The sequence below is a fragment of the Cladophialophora immunda genome (assembly GCF_000835495.1).
Source record: "Cladophialophora immunda strain CBS 83496 unplaced genomic scaffold supercont1.7, whole genome shotgun sequence".
Classification (NCBI taxonomy): domain Eukaryota; kingdom Fungi; phylum Ascomycota; class Eurotiomycetes; order Chaetothyriales; family Herpotrichiellaceae; genus Cladophialophora; species Cladophialophora immunda.
The window spans coordinates 2,118,132-2,140,575 of NW_015622547.1; the positions used below are offsets into that span (position 1 = coordinate 2,118,132).

A 22,444-nucleotide genomic window follows, 5' to 3' on the forward strand; every position below is an offset into this window, starting at 1 on the left:
GAGGGTCGCCGCGAAAATTTAGGGCAAAGTGTTCCACGTGACCGAAACTCTTGGCATCAATTATACCGCATGGGCTAGGGCTTGCATCTCTCGACGGTTCAGTCTTGGGGTCTACTGTACTACCACAATTTAATGATATAAGGGTTTAAAGAGCATCAAAGGGTATTTTGGGTGATGTCGGATCAATTGGATGTATTGAAAGTTGCCTCGTTCTACACCTGGACGGAAAACAGGTCAAAGTCCTGAGGTAGCCATGTCCCATTTTCGCATTGCTCGCCGCGGTGGCATTGGTCGACTTGGCTTTGCGCATGTAGATCGTGCGCCCGCAGATGGTTCAACAGCGCTGTATGTAAGCGCGACCGTCATCCTCCAGCGACCACGCATCCCCCGTGGTTTGGTCGTAGATTGTGCGTAGTCAATTCCCATTGCATTTTTACGATTTGCCGCTTAGTCGAACAGACCAAAGCCCATGTCTTCGTCAGACTCTTCCTTCTCCTCTTCTTTCTCGGCAGGCTTCTCTTCCTCAGCGGCAGCAGCGCCGCCAGCCGCCGCACCACCGGCAGCAGGAGCAGCAGCGCCACCAGCACCGCCAGTTGGGACAGAGGCAAGTTTCGTTGAGCCTTCGGCGATCAGCTATAACAGTGTCAGTGTCTCTGCAGGTTCATTAGGAACAATCCCAGGTTACCTCATTGATGTCCTTGCCCTTCAACTCTTCGAGCAACTTGGAGAGACGTTCCTCATCGGCATCGATACCGACAGAAGAGAGAACACTCTTGATGTCGTCTTCGGAGGGGTCGGTGTTGCCGGCGAGGCCAAGGAGGAGGTAAGCTGCAAGGTGCTTCATTTTGAATTTATTTCTTCCCACAAAATGTTAGTCCTCGACAGGGATGGAGACCTGGAGCAACTCACGGAGAATGGAGGATTGGCGAACAGGAGAGACAATCGATTTAACCGCTGAATTGAGCGGAGACTGGCACTTCGAGTTCTGGTATTTGTTCGTTCGTGGAAAGTCGCAGGGAAATCGACCACGGCCTGGTGGTTGTGCGACCGGCGAAATTCATGACGAAAATCGCATTAGGAAAGTTAGCCGGGTCCGGATGCGGACCAGTCGCGTGTCTCGACGGGGTCAAAGAATCGGCAACTGGGAAGTGGCCACCTGGAGGCGGGGACCTGGACCGACTTCACCTATTTCTTTCCATCTCTCACCTCTGCTTTTTTTCCCTTCTCTGAGTCACTCATCGACTACATCTTTTTGAGAACTTTGCATCTGTTGTTGTCTTTTCATCTGTATGGACCATATTGCACGGTGATTGCGGCCGGCCGGCAGCGGGCAAAGACGAGAATCATGCATAAAAACCCGACCTCGAATCTTCTGACTTGACTACCTTCAGAATCCTCTCACTCGCCCGCTCTGCATTTCCAAAATGAGCCTCTTCAGCGATATCGTCAATTCGATCGGTAGCGACAAATCTCCCGCACCACCAAAGCCGCCAGCAAGGCCACTCAGCGCAAATGCGCACCGACCGAACCTCGACGTCAGCAAGCCAGGTCCCCGGGCCGGATTGCCGGTAGCCCCTTCGCCTTTGAATGGCACAAAGCGGAAGGCCGACGATAGTTCAGCAAGACCACCTGAGAAGCTCATCAAACCGAATCCTACGCCTGGCTTGACCAGCACGATCCCGAAACGCCTTGTTGCCCCTCCTCTCAACGCTCCCAAACCGTCCAATGGAAACGATGGAAAAACTCTTCCTATGCCCAGACCGAAACTCGATGCTCAGGTGACTTCCCCAAAACCTAGCTCTGCGCCAACCACTCCGACCACCGCAACAGCCAAAGGTCCCGCGAAGGGTTCCTATGCGGATTTGATAGCTCGAGCAAAACAAGCGCAGGTGGAGAGAACGCAACAAAGTCAAGTTGGCTTAATCAAGCATCAGGCAACCAATCGAGAGAAGCCTTCCAGGTTAGCTGAGAGGAGACGTCAAGAAGAGGAAAAGGCAAAGGGTGTGAAGGAGAAATCCAGTGGCGGCCGACTGGCAAATAGTGGTAAACAGCAGGATAAGTCTCGAAGCGCTAGCCCCGCGAAGAAGACGGATCATCCCAAAGGACCCAAAGCCTCACGACCGCCATTACATGCCCCCTCTTCGTCCGCCTATAAAGGAACCATGGGCACTGCCTCTGGTCGATCGAAACTTTCAGCCAAGCGTGGCCGCAAATATGATGAATACCTCGGCACCGACGAAGAAGACGGGTCAGATGACATGGGGGGATATGGAGAGGACGAAGAAGATTATGGATCTGATGTTTCGTCTGATATGGAAGCAGGGGCGTTTGATGTGTACGAAGAAGAGCAGAAGGCTCTCAGGGCTGCGCGGGAAGAAGATGCTCGAGAGATGGCTTTGGAAAATCAATTGAAGCGAGAGAAAGAGGAACGACGTCGGAGGCTTATGAGTCTTGCAGGGAAGAAGAAGTGAGTTGGAGACAAGCAAACCCATGTGATATCTGACTTGTGACATGACATTGGAACTCATCTAGCCTTATTGATAAGTTAGCATTGGTGTTGGCGGAGTTTTGCATTACAGGAAGACACACGCGTGGCCCGCTGCATACTGTACTTGATGGATTTTATCTGCTTCTTTGGTCATCAAGGTATCAACTGCGACAATTGTCGCCAGCAGCTCCTGTGGAGTGCCCATTGTACTTTATCTCGGGACGGACGCAAGGCTGATAATAGTCTTCAGCCTGACCCTGTGAGCCAAAGACAGGAACTTGGGTCAAGCAATACTGCTTAATGACATCCACTAATGACCAGCAAATGATCAGATACACCTATTCCAGTTTACTATAGTGCGGTACAACGTTCAGCAATATCCGTCTACATATCCAAGGACGGCTGCACATTTAATCAGATACCAAACTCTCCACATCGACCCCTTCTACACGATAAAACCCAAGTGACTTCAACATGGGCTTGTCGTGAAACCTGTACAGGTAGACTGGCTCTGATCCTTCGGCCGCGGTGTGCTGGTACTTGTTCCAGGCGGGCACGCAGAAGGTGTCGCCCTGCTTCCAGTGGAATTTTTGCCCGTTGATGTCGCTGTATCCCTGGCCCTGGACCACGTGGTAGACGGACGACGCCGTCTCTCTCACGGCGGGCGATGTGCAGCCTGCATTCAGACGTTCCGCAGCACCGCCGAGGATCTTTGAGACTGTGGTCGGCCCCGAACGAATGTCAGTTGCTATGATGGTCTTCTGCGTACTGGAGGTGAAGAGAGAAGAGAGAGAGAAGGACATGATTTCTTACCTGGCCTTCCGTCCTCCTTCAGATAATCCTCCTCGGCCCAGTCGCCCTTCTTCTCGTCGAGCTTCTTCTGCATCGCCTTCCATGGGAACACGATCGGGCTCGTGTTCGAGTCCACGTCCTCGGCCGGGTATCGCGGCTGGTTGAAGTGCTCGACGAAATGCACGGGGAAGTGGATGAAGTTGGGCAGATCCAGGCCGTCGAGCCAGATCATGGGTCCCGAACCGTCCTTGCCATGGTCGTGCCAGTTCCATGTGGGTGTGAGGATGACGTCGCCGCGCTGCATGGTGATGCGCTTGCCGTGTACCGCCGTGAAGCCGCCCTGGCCCTCGATGATGAAGCGCATGGCGAAGGCCGTGTGGCGGTGCGCGCGGGCTGTCTCGTTGGGCATGACCAGCTGCAGTCCCGCGTACAAGGTGTCTGTGGTGTAAGGGGCATCTGTGACAGGCGGGGGAAAGTTAGCATAAGCATTCCATCGTGTCGTCCTCTTTTCTGGACGAAAAGTATGCCTGCTTTCACGGGGGCAAAGGACCATACCTCTGGCGGGATTGACCAACATCAGCACCCGTCTCTCAGCTTGCTGCTCTGTGACTATTTCTCCCGCCCTGAGGAGACTCGGCCTGACCTCGTCGTACCGCCAAATGAACGGCACACACTTAGGATTGGGCTCTGGAGGGTTCAACCGTGCCATCTGCGTCCAGAGAGGCTTGGTGTTGACCTTGAGAGCATTCTCGACCAACTCCTCGGCCGGGTCTGCCTTCTGTCCCCATATCGGAGGGAGAGTCTCGGTCACTGTTCCGGTTGTGGTGGCCATTTTGAAGTTTATGAGAGTATTTGTATAGTTATATCGGTATAGGTATATCTTGTGGTGGTCGTTGGGTTATTGGCAATGCTTTGGACAACAAGACTTACTTGCGACGTTGGTCAAGATATAGGCTAACCCACTACTTAATAAAGGGTAAGCATCCAGAATGCCGAGACCGAATCAACTACGCGTCAGTCGGTTAGCTGGGAGAGTCGTTGACCGACCGAACATGGCAATGCTGAGGGGAGGTGTCGATGGACGCTGGTGGAGATGCTCGTACAAAGGAAGCCACCATCCAGGCCTTTTCCGATACACACCCGGACGGAATCCCTCCGTCAGCCTGTCCTCTGCTCACCATCACGGATGTTGACTTAAGCTTCCCGCCCGCTGCGGTACGATCACGGTGGGTTAACATCGGTAGGTGGCTCAGGTGTTGTCTCAGTCGAGTCCGATCAGCTCGGCACGGCTCAAGGCAGTGGGACGCGATTTGTACAAAGTCCCAAGTGTCTTTTGGCCCAACTTCTTCCCGTTCACTAAAAGCAACGTGGACTGGGCTCCCCGGGGATCAGATCAACAAAGACAAGTCCTTTTCTATCCCATTTCTTCTACTCACGCCAGCCAAACCAGATCCTCTCAAAATGGTCGAGATACATTCCGGTGTCATGGTGAATGGCGAGACCAGACCAGTCAATGGGGCTACACCACTGAAAGAAGACTTCATCAAGATTCCAGACGTAAGTAAACTATTCATTCCGAGTATACGGCGTCTCATGCTTTGAAACAGGTGGCCTCATATCCGACTGGAAGTCTTGACTTTCTCCTCAAGCTGCAAAAAGAAGAGCAGAAGCGGCACAAGGCAATGAGGACTTCGAATTTGCTCAACCAGGACGACTTCTCCCGAGTCCGGCTGAACACCATCATTGTTGGTGCCGGACTTGGTGGGTTGGCTGCTGCCATCAGTCTGGCTAGAAAGGGCCACAAGGTCACCGTCTTTGAACAGGCTCCGGAACTTGGTGAGGTACGATTGCATCTTCGACGGAAACTTTGCTGTGATGTGAGACTGAACGATCGCTCTAGGTCGGTGCTGGCATTCAGATCCCCTCCAACTCAAGTCGGTTGCTCCTGAAATGGGGTCTACAACCATTTTTGGCGTCCAAGATCGTGGAGCCAGAGGACATCAAGTTCCGACGATGGGAGAACGGCGCCGTCATTGGACTCACTAAGCTGGTCCCCGAGTTTCAGGACAATTTTGATGCTCCGTACTACGTCGTGCACCGTGCACACTTCCACGATGCCATGTATCAATTGGCGCTGCAACTGGGCGTCGAGGTCCGGATAAACTCCAAGGTCATCGACTATGACGAAGATGCTCCTTCAATAACCACCGAACATGGGGAGTCATTCACGGCGGACCTTGTCATCTGTTCAGACGGCGTCAAGTCAATTGGCCGAACCAAAGTGCTGGGTGGTGTGGACCAGCCGCCGTTGAGAACCGGATTCGCGGCTTATCGAGCGACGGTGGATGTGGAGGAGATGAAAGCCCATCCGGAGCTTGTTGAGCTGCTGGCAAAGCCGGGCCTGAATTTGTGGATTGGAGATATGAGACACGTCATGACCTACACAATTGCGGGAGGCAAATCCTTCAACATGGTCCTGTCGCATCCCGACCGCACAGACCCAGCCACCTGGAACCAGCAAAGCCCCGACAAGGTCATGTCCGATATGCGAGCTCACTTTGACGGCTGGGACCCTCGACTGACCAAGATCATCAACATGATTCGGTCAACCCTGAAGTGGCCACTCGTCAGCGGGTCGGCGCTCAGTCGCTGGGTTGCGCCGTCCAGCAAGCTCACGATCATGGGCGACGCCGCCCACGCCATGGTCCCCTACATGTCTGAGGGAGCCGCCATGGCCGTCGAAGACGCTGCAGCCCTTGCCGAGGCAATTGACCTCGTCGGCAGCACCAAGGAACTACCGGAAGCTTTGGAAGTGTGGGAAGCCGTGCGCATCAAACGGTCAAGCCAAATGCAGGAGGCCAGTCTGATCAACGGCAAGCTGTGGCACTTTGCCGACGGTCCGCTGCAGAGGGCCCGAGACGAGGCGATGCGGCCCGAAGTCGAAGGCAAACAGTTCGTATCAAGCCCGAATCAGTGGAGCGATCCGACCACGCAGCGATGGTGCTATGGCTACGACGCCGAATGGGAAGTCCGGAAGGCTTGGGAAAACAGGACCCCTAAAGCCAAGCTGGTAAATGGGGATGTGAAGGCACTTTAGACAGAGGGGATTACCAGGAATTTTTCTTCTGACTGGGGGGCGGAGTCAGGGTTTGCCATGCTATTAATCATTGGGACAGATGTTTTCTCTTCCGATGCTTCTAGACCTTTGCGGCGACATCGGCACCTGGCCGTGGCGCCATGGAGTTTTGGTGAAGATGCATGCCTAAAATACGAGCACCACGGCCCAGGGGACAAACCCTCCCCTTGCGTGCGGTTAGCGAGATTGTCTTGTGTAACTAATGCTCAGGGGTCAAAGCTGAGTCCGTTGTATTTGGCCCTGCCGCTTCGGCGCATGTGATTGGTCCGCGAGATGTCAGCCTCATTGCGGTCAAGGCTGGATCGAGCGCTTCCTAGACGAACGAGCCCCTGAGCGAGACCCGTCCAGTTGCAGTGCACGACTTGGCAGCTGTTAGCCCGAAAAGTATGTTCGTGAGCGTTCAGTATTGCCACGACGGCAGTACAAAAGCCTCGTTGCCAGTTGTTATGCTGATTCTGTGTTCTCTTCGTCTCTATCCATGGCGCTAGCATCTCACCCAGCCTCCGAGGTTGCCGGCATTGAGGAGACCAGGGACCTCGACACAACCGGTCTCTGCCTCTTGTCTCTTGATGGCGGGGGGGTCCGAGGGCTTTCGAGCCTGTACATCCTCAAAGGCCTCATGACGAGGCTGAACTTTGAGCGACAAGCCGTTGGACTCGCCAGAGTGAAACCTTGCGACATATTTGACCTGATCGGCGGTACGAGCACGGGAGGGTGAGGATGTTTGAACCAAGATCGAGAGGCGTCGGACCCCAATCAGACTAACTCGATGTTCCAGAATCATTGCCATCATGTTAGGTCGACTGGAGATGGACGTGGACGAATGCATCAAGGAGTACAAAGTCATGATGAAAAAGGTCTTCAAGAACAAGAGGAATGCATTTTTCGTGTCCATCACCGGCAACGTCAAGGCCCGGTTCTCGTCCAAGACGCTGGAGACGGCCGTCAAGGAAGTTCTGAGGAGCAAAGGGTTCAAGGAAGACGACCTTCTTCTGGACGAAGAAAACCCCGAAGCTGCCGGAAAGTGCAAAGTGTGAGCATGCGACAATTTCCCTCCACCTTTTCCTGCCCGAGTACTAATTTCTTTGCGGCCAGTTTCGTCTGTGCTAAATCCCAGGAGGGGAACCACATCAGACGGCTGAAGAGCTACAACGTGCAAGGGAGACAGGATGAAGACAACCCCAGGATCTGGGAAGCGGCTCTGGCCACCTCGGCGGCGCCGTCATTCTTCGACCCCGTGCAGATCGGAGCGTGCAGCTACGTCGACGGGGCCATCGGGGCCAACAACCCGGTCAACCAGGTGGAGGAGGAGGCGGCGGACATCTGGTGCGAAGACACGGGCCGCCTGCAGCCGATTGTGAAATGCTTCATTTCGGTCGGGACGGGCCATGCGGACTTCACGACGATCAAGAACAGCTCGTTGAGGTCGGTGGCGCACAGCATCGAGAAGGTCGCCACGGAAACCAAGGCCACGGACAACGAATTCACCGGCCGATGGCGGGAGCACCTCGACACCCGCTATTTCCGGTTCAACGTCGAGGAGGGCCTGCACAGCGTCCGCCTGGCCGAGTACAAGCAAGAGGCCGTCATCGACGCCGGCACCCGCCTCTACCTGGACGGTCATGGCGTGAAGCGCAAGGTCAGGGCGTGCGTGCAGAACCTGAGACAGAAACGATGTATGTGAGTGGGAGAATTTCGGGGTTCTCAATTCGCCCGCAGAGAGCTGATCTCTCTACCACCTTAGATGAGCCCGATCGGGCCTTTTGCCTGGAGCAGACGAAGCTCCAGGAGTTGCGAGAGAAGAGCGAGCAGCGGGACCGCGACCGCCCCAAGATGCTGGGCACCACGAGCGAAATATGTCCGTGATAAGGCGCCCCCCCCGCCCCCCCTCTACCACCAAACTCCAACAGGTATTTTCGAGTCGAGACTGACCATTATGTGCAGCCGAACTGGTCGAGAGGGGCGACGCCAACCGACGAAAGGCCCCCAGCATGGTCAACAAGGAGGACCTCCTCAGCGCGCAGGAGGACTTCACGCGCGCGCTCCGGGGGATGAATTCGCAGACCCCGCCGCCCAAGGCCAAGGAGTTTGCCCGCGTCTACCAGAAGCTGATGTCCACGTCGCTGCGCCTCAGCCACCTCCTCGCCTTCACTGAGACGGAGCGCCTGGCGTACGTGCGCGAGGCCGAGAAGCACGGCACCTTCGCCATGGAGCACGCCCTCCGCTCGCAGAACGACCAGCGCGTCACCCAGATGCGGTTCTACATGGCGTGCGTGCACGCGCGGGAGGTCTGCCTGATGGCCGAGACGGGCAGTCTGCAGGGCGAGGCGCTGGGCTCGAGGCGCGACCGGGCGTCCGAGGATCTCTCGGTCGCGTTGAGCGAGCTCCAGAGCTTCGAGGACATGGACTTGGCCGTCTACGAAGTCATGGCGCGGGAGTACAGCCAGGCGTTATCGCGTGGAGCGCGGGCGTGAGGTATGGGCATCACGGGAAGATGTTGATCGATTCTTTCGGCGGGAAGGGGATTCATGTTTTTACTTGGGCCGAATATTTGTACTCATGATGATCAATAGCATGTATGTATGTATGTCAATGATTGCCCACACCGGAAGGGGCAGGTTATCCAACTACCAACCAAACCCTCCATTCTGCGCCTCCCCTTTTTGTTTTGCCAACAAGCCGTGAACTCCATACATATCTCGTACATATCCAACGACCATCGCTTTCCCGAGCTTTGTCACACCTTGCCCTATTGAAAACTCCGCGTGGCCTGCTCTTGCACACCTCATCCATTCCTGCCTGCCCGTCGAGACCTCGCAGGACAAAAAAAAATCCCCTTTTGCGCAAACAAGAAAACCAAAATATTCATCTCGTGTCCATCATTTCCTCGTGCTGCCAAACCAACCCCAACGTATTCTTTTTCTTTCTTTCTTTTGGTCCTCAACGCATCTGGGTCGAGACAAGGCTCGGCTCCAGCGGGTGCGGGTACGCGGGGGCCACGTGGATGGTCGACACCGAGTCGTCCGGGTAGATGTCGTCCTGGCGGTAGAAGGGGTGGGAGGAGACCTCGGAGCCCAGCGGGCGCAGGGGCTGGCCCATGCCGCCGCTGCCCCCGCCGCCATTGTAGCCGTAGTGCATGGGCGCGCCGGCGCCGGCGCCGTAGCGGAACTGCGGCTGCGTGCGCTTCAGCTCTCGGTACTTCTTGAACCACAGCGCCGCGAGCGCCAGGAGGATGAGCGCGACGCTGCCCACCACGCCGAGCACGATGTACGTCGTGGTATTCGAGGAAGAGGAGGAGGAGGAGGTGCCTCCGGAGGAGGACGATGAGGAACCGCCGCTGCCGTCGCTCGTGGGGCTGGTGGCGAAGATGTCCGTGGTCGAGCCCGTCGACGACGCAGCCCCGTTGTTGTTGTTGTTCGTCGTGGGGTTGCTGTTGGGCGCCGTCGTCTCGGCCACGTTGTTGGCCGGGAGGGCCGTGTAGCCGAGCGAAGTGCAGTAGCCGCCGTAGATGGACACGGCGGCGGCGACGTTGACCGACGTGTCGCCCACGGTGCACGACTCCTGGATGCACGACGTCAGGAAGCTCTCGGCCGCGAGCTGCAGATCACCGCGGCAGTAGCAGCTGTCCAGGGCGCCGAAACCGGTCGACGTGAAGTCGCACGCGTCGATCGAGCAGCCGATCGCCTGGCCCACCAGGTCGGTCGTGCAGCCGTACCCGTACGTAAAGCAGGACTGCACGCATATCTGCTGCTCTTGGAAGGCCGTGAGCGTGTAGATTTCCTGCGGCTTGGGGTTGCTCGTTTGCGCCGCGCCCGGTTGGAAAAGCAGAGAGCACCACCACGCGAGGGAGAGTAGAGATAGATCCATCGAAGGAAAAAAGGCCAACCAAAAGTCCAGAGCAGCTGCTTTGTGTTTTTTTTTGGTGTTCTTTTTGGCAGGGTACAAAGTCAGCTTCTCGCGGCCGTGCGACTTACAACTGAGGCATTGAATGGAGGATGAGAAGATGACCGGCGCAGTCCAGCCGGGCTGGAGGACTCATCCCTCTCAAAGGGCTGCTGGGCTGGGGGAGGCTCAACAGCGTCCAGCACCGACGGCCTTGCTAGGCCGGTTCTGGACCCCTCTCGTTCTGGACCACGATGCATGCAGAATCAGGGGGCTCCATGGGTGCGGTTTGAAGCGAGGGCGCCATGTGCCAGACGGCCATCTGCCAGCGAAACACCTGGGCTCGAAGCTCGTATAGCGCAGAGGCTGTTACAAGGGGAGCCCCGGGAGACCCAGGAGACCCATGATAAAGCTTGGCTGACACATGGGCCAACATGGTCGACTAGACGTTGGTAGACGAGATCAAAAGATTGAATGCTGTGTCCAGGGGCAGAATCCGAATCGGGACGGGGCTAGGCCAGAAGAGGAAAGACAAAGGCTGGCAGCTCAACAAGGGGGCTTCGTATTGCTGCTTTGCACGACAACGCGCCCGGCCTTGTGTCTCGAGTGGTGTTTGTTCTGCCAGAAAGTGCAAAGTCAAAGTGCAATCTGTCTGCTCATTCGAGCATCGCCAAACTGCTAGCGTGTGACCATGAGGCGCCCGACCTTCTTGATATTGATTTCCAAGCCTTGGCGCGCTCGGCTATCCCGAATCTCAGCCTTGCGGCTGACTTGCCCAGAACAGCTGGGGATATGACAGTTGGGGGAGTGAAGGGCGCCAGATCCCACAATCCTCTGACGAATATCGCGGAAGGGAGCAAAAAAAAAGACACCCGAGGAAATTGCACAAAAACGCAAAAACTTATCACAAAGCAGCTCAACCCACGGAACGCTGGTTTGCGATAAGAGAAACTCGCCCTTGCGGGTTGGTTTTTCTCGGCCGGTTATACTACAAATTCTTTAAGGTTGTATCGGTTCGGATCGAGGTCCTGCTGCTGCTAACCGAGTGTTAGTTTACCCTGACAAGACCTGGATTTGCTGACATCGAAGGAGGAGGAGGAGGAGGAGGAGGAGGAGGAGGAGGAGGAGGAGGGAGGAGGTTCGAATCAGAAGGAATCGGTCTTCGCCCTTGTCGAGCTAAGGGGGTCTTTGTGTGACAGAAATTGGGGAAAGAAAAGTAATATATGAGTAAATTTCTTTCTACCAGACCTCTTCAACGGCCCCATCTGAGTCGAGGATCATGTGCTTTGAGTGTTCACAAAGAGGACTCCTTGGTGGTTTGCTTCACTCAGGGAGCCTCAGGACGACCCTCCCTCCGATCTCGAACCTCGCAAGCTTCTCCATAATATTGTTGATCTCGTTGAATTCGAACACGGAGATCTCGGGCTTCACGTCTCCTTTGACAGCCATCTCGAGCAGCTCATCCATCTCCTGCGCAGTGCCAACGGAGGAGCCCACTATGGTAAGACCTGGGCCGTGAGTCAGAACACATGTGTTGAGCGACAAAGGGTTTGGATTTGGGGGTGGCGGTCGGGAACTCACTTCTAACACACATCATGAACGGGGAGATTGGCAAGCCCAGGCCCGACTTGGGCAGTCCGATACACACCAGGGTTCCAAGATTTCGGAGCAGCTTCAATGCCTGCTCATACGCAGCGTCGCTTCCAACTGTGACGATGGTGGCGTGCGCTCCGAAGCCGTTGGTGAGACGCTTTACCTCCTCTTCAATCTGTCCATGTGATGAGTACAATGCTCCAGGACTCATGGAGAAGGATACTCACAGGATCCTTCGTGAAATCGAGGAATACAGCTGCTCCGAGTTTCATACACGTTTCCCTCTTTGACTCTCCTGCGTCGATGGCGATCACTTTATACCCGCGTTTGGCAGCGATCTGGACGCCACTGCAGGAGGTTACCGGCGGCGCCCGGATCAGGTTATGCGACAAGCAAGGACTTACAGATGTCCCAATCCACCTCCTGCACCCGGTATCACGACCCAGTCCCCCGGCCGCAGCCTTGCTTTTGCGAGGGCAGAATACATGGTCAAACCGGCTGGTTCATTGCAAGTCAGACAAGGTCCACAGAAAGAGCTGTCGAAACCTACCGCAAAGCAACGGAGCAGCAATTTCAGACTTCAAGCCCGGCGGGATCCTGGTGGCATGCTTCACAGGAGTAACGATATACTCTTTCCCCAGTTAGTCCTGGGACCTCTTCCTAGGCTTAGAAGGCGCCTTACGTTGGAAAGTGCCTCTTGTGTTCTAGCACCAGATCAAATCAGCATTAGCGGTCCAATCAAGGTACACTCCTGTTTCAGTGAAAGGCTTACCCGTCCCGAGTTGATCTGAGTCGGACACGCCGTGGGATTGACGGCACATATTTCGCAGGCGTCGCATGTGCTGTACTGCCACCTTTGCAGGGACGATGTCCCGTTGTCAGCTTGCATCTTGCCGCCTTGAAACGTACACAAAGACAGGGATGCACTGACTTGATTCCCAGCCTGGCATTCATCATCTCTCCTGGAACGTTGGGTCCAACTATATAAGGTCAACATCGATACCCACACGCGCAGGGGGCGCTTACGCTCAACCACACGGCCTACGCCTTCGTGGCCAGCGATGTCAGTGCTCATCGGCGTTTCGCCGTATATGCTGTGCACATCTGAATGACTTTGCAAAAGTAAGAGTCCGTCGCAATGCAGCCCGGTGTCAAAGGGCGACAAAGGGATGCTGCTCACCAGAAGCCCGTATATTCCAGCTTCACGAGCACTTCGCCTTCCTTGGGGGATGGAACCTCGATATCATTCCTGATCTGGAGCCGCGCACCAGGCTGGGCCTTTTCGAGCCATGCGGCAGTCTGCGTCTTGGGTATTGTCGATGCCATTTTAGGTCCCACAATGTCCTCCTCTTTCTCTCAGTCTCCTCTGTCAGCGTGTGTTCGGTTTGACTTGGAGTGCAAACGCAAGAATAGGACGAGCGCTATGCACTGGAGGCGTACACTGAATTATAACATTCAGCCCGGACCGTCGACCCTCGTATCATCAGCAGGCGTTGACGAGACCCACCAATACGACTTGCCGAAATGCTTCCTGCTGTCCCTCAGCCTTGCCTCTTTTGCCAAGAATAGATCTCGTTGTGCGGGCACCGTTGTGGGCAGCTTTTGTGGGCTTGTGGGGGAGGATGGAAAATGGTGGGCAGCGATAACGGCGGCCTCAACGCTCTCCGACGCTTACCCGCCACCTCTGTCCCCTTCCCTGTCTCCACCGCTACCCGATATTTTATCTCCAGGAGTTCGGGCGGACTCTGGGGCGTTACGGGGAAGTTGGCTACTTAATTTGGGCTCGGAGGTATGGCGCGTTCGGAGAAAGACATTCCTGAATCGGGCTGCGCAAGACGTAGGAATGATGGAGGACAGAATGTGGCCATTGCTTGGAGTAGGCAGTTGTCGATGGGTCAATGTTGCCCGGAAGCTGCTGGAAGAAGATGGTTGTCATTTGAAATTCATTTCTACGAGATCTGGCGGATTCGGAGCCCCATCTTAGGCTCTACATGTGCCATTTGAATCGTCTGACAATGCCCCTGCCCACCCTACCCACTTTCCCCATGCGAGGCACCTAAACTGGGCCCCCGAATGGGCCTCACAAGGCTGGCCTCCTGAACATGCCCTTGTAGGTCGCAGCCTGACAAGGTCCCGGAGAAGGATACATATGGGGGATTCCTGTCAAATACTGACAAGTAAAGCTCTCTCGCAAAATTCTTTCTCTCATGTCGGTGCTCGCTAGACCTGTAAATGTATGGTATCGCCCTCTTCGTTTAGAACGCATCTCCATGATGCGTTGTCCTCGCCGACTCAAAATGCTGCGCACTCCACCTCCTCATCGCCTCACCCTTGAAGTACACCACAGCCATGAACAGATGCGCCACAAGGAGTATCACGGCCATGACAACAAATGGAATTGTATAGCCAGCACTTGTATTCCAAGGGACAATCGCGTAGCTGATGCCGAACGCGGCCAGGTTTTTCATCCCATTGTCGATGACCATGACAGTATCCATTTTCGCCTCGTATACGTCCAGTAGATATGCGAACGAGATGCTGAGGGAGGAGATGAAGCAGAAGCTTACTGAAAGAGAACACTTGTCAGCGTTCAAGTTCCCATGAGTGTTGTTTGGAGGTCAGGGCAACGTCAGCGTACATACCGAAGCATGACCCAAATAGAGGCGCAATCCAGTGGCATTTCTCCTGAGTACAAATGCCGAACAGGAGGGAGCCGCCAATTCCAACCACACCGGTCACTATAAGCAGAGGTAGCCGCCGCTCCGGCTTTGGCTTTCGTCCTTCTCTCTTGGTCAACCGAAGGAACATTCGATCTGCCAGCACACCGCAGAACAGCATCGCCATCCAGGTACCGATCAAGGGCGCAATGAAGGTCAAGCCGGAGTTCCCAATTGAGAATGGATAGACGGTCAGATAAGTGATGGATTGTGTGGTCTATACGCCGTCAGCGGCGCGGGGCATGGTTGAAGGGAGAAGACAATACCAATGTGTAGCTAGTGACCAGCAGCGTCAGAGAAAAGAAGGCAGTATTGAGAATGATGACCGGATGTCCAAAATATGGAAGTATGGTCGCAAGTCCGTGGAGAAAACTGTGGTGGACGTTAGCCAACAATTTCACTGCTTCAAGCCCTGCATTCCGCCAGACCTGTGATCTTTTGGTCTCCCTCCGCCGCTGACGGGCCAGAACCGCAAGTCATCTTTCCATGACCTTGTCAGGGCTGTTGTTTCCACACTGTGCCTCGTGTACTGGGTCTCCGGCAGGAGAAGGATCATCAAAACTGCAGCACCGAATGTGATAATGGCTAGGATCCATTCGATCCATCGCCAGCCAAGGGCTCTGTCACTTTGGTTCAGCATCTATCCACCGGGATGAAGCAAGTGCACTGACGGATTTTGAATGATGAAGGCTCCGATCAGAGGCCCGCCAGAAAAGCCACTAGCCTGCAAGATGCCTATCCATGTCATGGCCTTCGCTCTGTCCTTGAACTGGAAGACATCGCCAACCAGCTGAGGGGCTAGTGTTTCTGGGGGTGCATAGAACATCGAAGCGAGGGTCCTAGCAGCCACAAGACTCCCGAACGAAGTCGCCTTGGCGGCCCAACAATCCATGCAGGCTGCAGCCAGAGAACCGAGGACGAAGACGAGTCTGATCCCGTATCTGTTACCCAGGGGCACCCAGAGAAATGAAGAAATGCCGTAAGCCAAAAGTGGGCCGCCGACGAGGTAAGTCGAAGTGTTGAAGGACGAATGAAACTCCACTGGGATGGTCTGGAGGGCCGGAGCAATGATGATCATGTTCGAGGTTCCCAACAAGATCCAGAGGCCGACAACGAGGAGAATGGTAAGCTTCCGCGAGGTACTCCAGGATAGAGGATCGTGGGGGTCGTGAGCATCGATCAAGTTATCTTGACCTAACTCCTGGTTCTTGTTTTCGACCTCCGCGATCGTGTTCTCGATATGCATGTCGACGGATTTGCTGACAGCGAGCATTATGAATGATCAGAAGATACCTTTCACTGGAGGCTTCGCGCGTTTCAAACAGCTCGGGGAGCCCCTTTATACCAGGCGGTCCTGAATGGCAAGGATGTCGTTATTGTCGAGCGGAGCACTGGCTGCGAAGGGGATATAACCATGACTCGCGAAAGATGCTTTTTCCAACTCTGGGGAAATTTCGGACCTGTTGGTATACACACATAGTTGCCCCGGCTTTGGTCTCGACCATCCCAGGTCGGGCGGAGATAGGGGCTCGGCACACAAGGCTGGACTTATACGAGGCGGTCTCGATTTTGGTGCGGCCGCTTGCCCGCAAAACAGCGTGCGCGACCCGGTGATTAATCCCCGACGTTATGCGAGGGCTGGTTGCTGCCCACTTAGAACTCGCACCCAGGAACCCATTGAAGAGACGGAAACACAATCTGGAGTTGCGCGTGGACTGGACCCAGAACCATATCACTCATTGTCTGCGGAGTTGTGCTATCTTTTAGATTTTCAGGAGTCTTTTTGCGTTGCCCGAGTAGATCTCACGGACCACCCTCTCATCGAACAAATTGTTCAGCTCCTCGTCCATTCGCGTCGACATTCCTGTCAACGCTGAAGCTGGTGTGTAGGGATAATCACTGCCATACAGCAACCTGGAAGCATCTGCCGTGCGCAGGAGCCCGTGGATCTGGTCCGGAAACGGAAACCCAGCCAAGTCGAAATAGAACCTCGACTTGAACAGTTCCTTCACCTGCGATGAATCTATAGCCTCATTGCCTCCTAAAACTCTTGTTGCAAACGACGAGAATCTCTCAACCAAGGGCGGCAGGGCGCCGCCACAATGTGAGACCAGATAAGTGATATTGGGGTAACGCGCCACAGTGCCAGACAAAATCAAATTGACAACTGCTCGTGTAGTGTCGAAGAAGAATTCGAGCATCGGTGCTGGATACTGTGAGAGTGGTCTTTCGGCTTCCGGTAGCTTCTGCGAGTGGCATGAGGTCGGATGCATGAATACCGTTGCTTTCCTCTCATTCAGCTTCGCAAAGACCTTCTCAAGATGGGCATCGCCCAAATAGTATCCGTGTGCATTGGTCATAAGAGCAAATCCCACCGCCCCCAAGCTATCTAGAGCACGATCAATTTCCTCAACGGAGCCGGTGACATCTGGGAGTGGTAAGGATGCGAAAAAAGCGAACTTGTTGGGATGTAATCGACAGATCCGGGCTATTTCATCATTCGATTCCCGAGTGATAGTTCGACCTAATTCGTCGTCATGTGGCCTCAGATGTGTCCCAGGAGATGTAATGCTGAGTATGGATTTGGAGATGCCCAATTTGTCCATAAGGTCAATGTGCGCCTCTGGTGTCCAAGCCTTGAACATGAATCAGCTTAGGCATGTTGTATGGAGAGTAGCGTACCTACAGGGATGGCAGGCATACCGTCCGGCCTGTCGAACCCATACTGGCAACAAAACTTGCGCCACACCTCAGGCACAACGTGAGAGTGCGTATCGATTCGCTCCATGCAGTGCGTGGTGTGTGAGAGTAGTAGAGGTCGAGATATGGGAGTGGATCAAAGCGGACTCGGTCGGTGTCCAAGGGGGTATCGAGAATCTGGTGAAGTCTTGACCTAGAGGATATTAAGAATCTCCAAACCATTGACGCTTTGCTAATATCAACAAATGCACACCCTTTGCAAGAGAAAGAGGGTGTGCATCGGAAGCGGAGAATTGAGGAGTCCTAAAGCCGAAGGGAAGCCGGATTGGCAAGGTTACCCTCGGACTTGAGTTTGCCCATCCTGGACATCAAACTTCCCCACGGCGGTCGTGAATAGATATGAGAGAGCCCCTCAAATGTCCACTTCATGGGGACCAAGAGCAGACATTGTCACAGGTCGATAACCTGACCCCTTGAAATGGCTGTGCCTCAGACAGTGGACGTATATGTCCTTCCAACTGGATACCTCTGGCTCCCAGACCGCTGGATCTTTGCGGACGGAGACTTGAAAGTCCGCCATCTGTCTCCAGACTATAGTTTTCTCATTCAACATCCTTCAGGCCAGAATGTGTTGTTTGATCTCGGCATGCGCAAGGTCAGTCCTTTTCCAGAATTCCGCGGTTAGAGTCCTTCTGTAAACATGCTAAATCGGCATTCGCAGGATCTTGACAACAATCCCAGGGTGATCAGGGAGGACTATAGTGCAATTGAGCCCTACGTCCCAAAAGATGCACACGACTTGCTTTCGGATGGGCCAGTAAAGCCAGAGCTCATCGACATGGTGGTGTTGAGTCATATGCATTTCGACCACAGTGGGGATGTTGGGCGCTTCCCTCGATCTAAGATAGTCGTCGGACCAGGAACGCGAGACTGCATCCATCCGGGTTACCCAGCCATCGATGGCTCGCCCTTTGATGGCTCAGTGCTTGCTCATCAGGGATTCACTGAGCTGCAGAGATCGCAATACAGCCGACTTAGTGAAGGCACCGTGCCAACTTCATTCACCTTCGACGAAGGGGTAGATATCTTCGGTGATGGGTCTTTCTTTGTACTTGATGCGCCGGGTCATATGCCTGGACATCAGATGGCCCTAGCACGAACTGGTGAGGATGAATGGGTTGCTATGGGGGGCGATTGCTGTCACCATAGGGGTCTGCTCGAACATCCGTCTCGCGATATCAGTGTCGATGTGGGACCAAATGGACAGCCTGGGTTTCACAAAGATCCGGTCAGCGCAAGGAAAACAATCCACAAAACCCAGGCGTTGCACTCAAACCCGAGTGTATTTGTGGTACTCGCCCATGACGCTCAGGTCGATGGGATCGTTCCAGTGTATCCACAGAAGCTGAATGGATGGCGACAAAGGGGCTTGAAAACAGAGGTGCGGAAGCAAATATTGACACTTGAGGAGGTCAAAACGAGATACAAGTAGATCTCTAGCGCAATGTATCAGGTTGCTACCATCAGAGCTGCCTCTGATGATAATCGGTGTCATCATCAGAGAATTGCGCACTTGGCCAAATTATCCACGGCGTTCATTGTCTGCAGAAAAGGAGTGCCATTGCCACCGGGCGTTGTTTTGGTGTCCAGGGTACCTTCCTCTCAGGATTAAAGGGCTCGCTCATAGACATCATAGACGATTGGTAGGGCACAGAAGAACGTGGCACGCACAGCATACGCCGATCATTGGAAGACGGTGTCAGCGAGGGACGTAGAGAGCGACGAGGAAATGAGGAGGGGATGGTGGAGGAAGGCTTGAAACTCGGATGTCAGACAAGCGATAAATGGATCACTAGGGGCTTTTGGCCAGCAATTCATGCTGTCAGACAAAAGCTATTGATGTCCCCTCAGCGCCGGGTATGCATCGGACACGCAGCCTTGGCATCAATGAAGCTGTCGAAAGCTCCTAATCCCCGGAGTCGCAGAGAGCGGGAGACGGCGGTTATTCAATCAACGCTCGAGAATGGTTCTTCGAATATTCAGCTGCCTCTATTGAAAGGATGCCGTGCTGTATACGGTACCTGTGGGTAGCGAAAATTCAGGTGTAAGCAGTCGTGCACAGCCTTGCCATCAAATCTCCACAAACATACAAAAAGCCAGCTTCTTCCCCGATATACCCCTTCTGTTTGCACTCCTGCACCCCAGATATGCCTTGCCTCTGGTGACGGTCCTGAAGCACACGTGACGAATCATACCACATTGCCTGGACAAGGGAAGCCCAAGGAGGGGACGCCATGTCGGATGCCCAAGTCCGGAAGAGCTCCCAAAGCGAATTACAGGATGCGGACCAAACGACACCACCGCCTTCATACAAACGGCGGCGTATAGCGCTAGCTTGCACATCCTGCAGGAATCGCAAATCACGCTGCAATGGCGCTAGACCTTCTTGCAGTCTCTGCGTCGAACTCGGCTTCGAGTGCATATATCAACAACCTGCCGCGGGTAATGTCAGACCGCCACAGTTACAGCCAGGCTATGATGAGAGGCTGCGGGCTATCGAAGATACGCTCAGGTTGCTTGTAAATCGAAACCACCCCTCGTCGGAGGGTTCCGAGCAGTTGAACCCACCGAGCCACGAGCAACACAGGCCGAGTCAAGAAGCAAGTACCACCATTCAGGAGCCACGACAGGTGCCGAACGACGATGAAGACGTTGCCATTCTCGACGAGGATGACTCCCTGCAACAGAATGCCGAGGACTCTGTTGATGGCATGGCCGCCATCACCGACCCGGAAGAGACGGAATCGAGGTTTTTTGGTCCATCTTCGAACATAGCATTGCTCCGCCATATATCGGACGCGACTTCAGCTACCTTGAAGTCAATAGGGCAGTCTCGACATTCGGAAAGTGGGATTAATCAGCCCATCGTCTCCAGAGTAGCCTCACCTGTTACTACGACTCTCTCAGAGACCAGCCCTATCGCTCGACACCACATCAATATCCGGTCGCTCCCCCCGGAATCGCGCGCTCTGCACCTCATCAGGCTCTTCTTTTCTGATACAGGAATGCTGTTCCCCTACATTCGCGAGCAAGATATCCTCCGTACATACTCTGCTGCCCGGCGAAACCGCTTCAGCGCAGTGAGCCGCTCTTGGCTATGCCTCGTAAACGCCATCTTTGCGTTTGCAACCTATATCAGCGCCAAACCTGATCAGTCGGCCGAAAAGAATGCGGCCGAGTCAGAAATATTCATAGAAAGGGCACAGGCCCTGTCGGCCGAGATTGAGATGAAATCAGCTAGCTTAGAGACGGGTGAGTATATGTTGAGACAATTTCTTCTGCATCTCTCGAGTCGATTGCAGCCAAAAAAAAAATACATTTGCGAGACACCCCTGCCGGATAATACCACTAACTGGCAGCAGTCCAATGCTTGCTTTTGATGGCACAGTATCGTCAAGGCACGCAACGATCTGATCAGGCCTGGAACCTACATGGCCTCGCAGTCCGCGCGGCGATCCAATTGGGCTTACACTCGCAGACGGCTTCTTCAGGACTGAACTTGGTGGAAGCCGAGATACGCAAGCGGACATGGTTTGGGTGTATGATCTTGGACAGGTGAGCTTCCACGCATCAAACAGCACCAGGAACAAACATCTCACTGGCTCCAGGACACTAAGCATGACCTTTGGCCGCCCCTGTATGATGCCCAACTCTATAGTAAAATTGGATCTCCCGATGAACCAGAATTTGGAGCGACTGTCAATGCTGGGAAACTCAGCGACTTCGATGAGCAGCTTGGATCCGCCAGACACAGTTTGCCTTTTCACTGCTACAATGTGAGCTTTGCCTGCGCCTTTTAATGCACTGTTGATTGACTGCTGGCAGACAACTATACTATATCTTAGGAGACATAATTTCCGAGCTCTATGGCGGTAATGTGGACATTGATCCTGGACTGACCGTCCCCACAATGCTGGAAAGGACCGTCGTTCTCGAACAGAAACTGGCAGCCTGGAAACACAACTTGTTCCCTCAGCTGCAGCGGCGGCCATGGGATACTCTTGATCCTGATACAATCTCACTCTCCGCTTGGGATCCTGTCTTCGACAGGTTGAGCGTTATCATCACGCTCAGATATCTCAATACGCGGATTTTACTGCATAGACCCATCTTAAGTGCCTTTCTACGTCAGAGAGCTCGGGTGAAAGTACCTGGCGAACAAATCGAGCAGGAAGATCCATTTTTCAACGACCTCGGAGAGCGAAGCGTCAAAATCTGCCAGCAAGCCGCGATGGAAATCGTCGAGATTGTCCACAAGACGAGCAAACCACCCGCCTTGCTCGGGGCATGGTGGTTCACTTCCTATTACAGTAAGAACCGTGTTTTGATCACCGACTCAGGTTCAATGCTGATCATATCTCTGAAGCTTTCAATGCGGCCCTCGTGATATTCAGTTGCATCTTGCTAGAAATTACCCCCTTGAACGCGCGGACTGCAAATAGTCCACCGATGGCCTCCACCGACTCCTTGGACTCGGCCAAAATTGTCGAAATGATTACACGACTCCGGCGGGCGATGGAGACCCTCAAGCGGTTCGGCGAGGGCACCAAATCCGCGAAGAGAATCAGGAAGACTCTCTTGAAGCTCGTGCAGATATGCATGACACTCGTACAGTTCAATCCCGAACATGGCCCGGCTATCTTGTCAGCTTTGTCCTCTGGTCAGCAGAGCGATGCGACCCAGATAAGTAGCCAGAACAGCCTCTCTTTGCAGTCTCAAGGCGCCCTGGATGGGAGCATCACAACGAACGGCCTCCTGCCGCCTCTGGGTCAAGACGATCCTTTCGCAGCTTTTGACATGAGCATGCACCAGTATTGGACGGACAACAGTCTCGACCTATTTGCCGATCTCGTCGGGGTTGAGCCAGGTTTGACTGCTATGATGGCTGGCTGAGAGACACACCCTCAGCCTGTAGACCGGGAACATAGGAAGTAGCACTAGACTGAACAATGAACCACCTCTCTCGATGAAACCTCGAGTTCCTTTGACCGCTTGCAGTTCTCCAGCAAGCGTCGCATCTTTGGCCGAGAAGCTCCGTCTCATTATCGTCCATTGTGCTGGGAAGAGTCAGCTTGG

General features: G+C 54.3%; 9 protein-coding genes across 9 annotated transcripts; 4 read left to right on the top strand and 5 right to left on the bottom strand.

The window, feature by feature from the left end:
* Positions 1–163: 163 nt before the first annotated feature.
* On the bottom strand, positions 164–1,026 carry PV07_11482 (60S acidic ribosomal protein P2). Its single transcript, XM_016398925.1, has 3 exons — positions 910–1,026; positions 686–857; positions 164–633 (listed from the first exon to the last, which is right to left on the bottom strand). Exons 2-3 carry the CDS (start codon positions 842–844, stop codon positions 448–450), a joined length of 345 nt encoding a protein of 114 aa, XP_016243487.1. The 5' UTR covers positions 845–857; positions 910–1,026; the 3' UTR covers positions 164–447.
* Positions 1,027–1,185: 159 nt separating this feature from the next.
* Positions 1,186–2,918, top strand: PV07_11483 (uncharacterized protein). The gene has a single exon (XM_016398926.1). The coding sequence runs from the start codon at positions 1,425–1,427 to the stop codon at positions 2,469–2,471; it is 1,047 nt and encodes a 348-aa protein (XP_016243488.1). The 5' UTR covers positions 1,186–1,424; the 3' UTR covers positions 2,472–2,918.
* PV07_11484 (uncharacterized protein) lies at positions 2,772–4,319 on the bottom strand. Its single transcript, XM_016398927.1, has 3 exons — positions 3,836–4,319; positions 3,302–3,736; positions 2,772–3,206 (listed from the first exon to the last, which is right to left on the bottom strand). Exons 1-3 carry the CDS (start codon positions 4,110–4,112, stop codon positions 2,899–2,901), a joined length of 1,020 nt encoding a protein of 339 aa, XP_016243489.1. The 5' UTR covers positions 4,113–4,319; the 3' UTR covers positions 2,772–2,898.
* A 181-nt stretch (positions 4,320–4,500) lies between these two features.
* On the top strand, positions 4,501–6,654 carry PV07_11485 (uncharacterized protein). The gene is made up of 3 exons (XM_016398928.1): positions 4,501–4,837; positions 4,888–5,121; positions 5,181–6,654. Exons 1-3 carry the CDS (start codon positions 4,742–4,744, stop codon positions 6,375–6,377), a joined length of 1,527 nt encoding a protein of 508 aa, XP_016243490.1. The 5' UTR covers positions 4,501–4,741; the 3' UTR covers positions 6,378–6,654.
* Positions 6,655–6,749: 95 nt separating this feature from the next.
* Positions 6,750–9,034, top strand: PV07_11486 (uncharacterized protein). The gene is made up of 5 exons (XM_016398929.1): positions 6,750–7,130; positions 7,195–7,449; positions 7,512–8,092; positions 8,161–8,274; positions 8,361–9,034. The coding sequence occupies exons 1-5, from the start codon at positions 6,895–6,897 to the stop codon at positions 8,888–8,890; spliced, it is 1,716 nt and encodes a 571-aa protein (XP_016243491.1). The 5' UTR covers positions 6,750–6,894; the 3' UTR covers positions 8,891–9,034.
* A 169-nt stretch (positions 9,035–9,203) lies between these two features.
* On the bottom strand, positions 9,204–10,283 carry PV07_11487 (uncharacterized protein; the record flags this gene model as incomplete). Its single annotated transcript, XM_016398930.1, has 1 exon — positions 9,204–10,283. The coding sequence occupies one exon, from the start codon at positions 10,281–10,283 to the stop codon at positions 9,357–9,359; it is 927 nt and encodes a 308-aa protein (XP_016243492.1). The 3' UTR covers positions 9,204–9,356.
* A 1,338-nt stretch (positions 10,284–11,621) lies between these two features.
* On the bottom strand, positions 11,622–13,217 carry PV07_11488 (uncharacterized protein; the record flags this gene model as incomplete). The annotated part of the gene is made up of 10 exons (XM_016398931.1): positions 11,622–11,806; positions 11,880–12,066; positions 12,119–12,239; positions 12,296–12,389; positions 12,442–12,522; positions 12,574–12,595; positions 12,664–12,745; positions 12,823–12,871; positions 12,918–13,003; positions 13,072–13,217. 10 exons carry the CDS (start codon positions 13,215–13,217, stop codon positions 11,622–11,624), a joined length of 1,053 nt encoding a protein of 350 aa, XP_016243493.1.
* Positions 13,218–16,371: 3,154 nt separating this feature from the next.
* PV07_11489 (uncharacterized protein) lies at positions 16,372–17,738 on the bottom strand (the record flags this gene model as incomplete). Its single annotated transcript, XM_016398932.1, has 2 exons — positions 17,295–17,738; positions 16,372–17,244 (listed from the first exon to the last, which is right to left on the bottom strand). Exons 1-2 carry the CDS (start codon positions 17,394–17,396, stop codon positions 16,372–16,374), a joined length of 975 nt encoding a protein of 324 aa, XP_016243494.1. The 5' UTR covers positions 17,397–17,738.
* Positions 17,739–19,307: 1,569 nt separating this feature from the next.
* PV07_11490 (uncharacterized protein) lies at positions 19,308–22,334 on the top strand. Its single transcript, XM_016398933.1, has 5 exons — positions 19,308–20,620; positions 20,731–20,923; positions 20,977–21,144; positions 21,194–21,678; positions 21,735–22,334. Exons 1-5 carry the CDS (start codon positions 19,603–19,605, stop codon positions 22,259–22,261), a joined length of 2,391 nt encoding a protein of 796 aa, XP_016243495.1. The 5' UTR covers positions 19,308–19,602; the 3' UTR covers positions 22,262–22,334.
* The last annotated feature ends 110 nt before the right edge of the window (positions 22,335–22,444 follow it).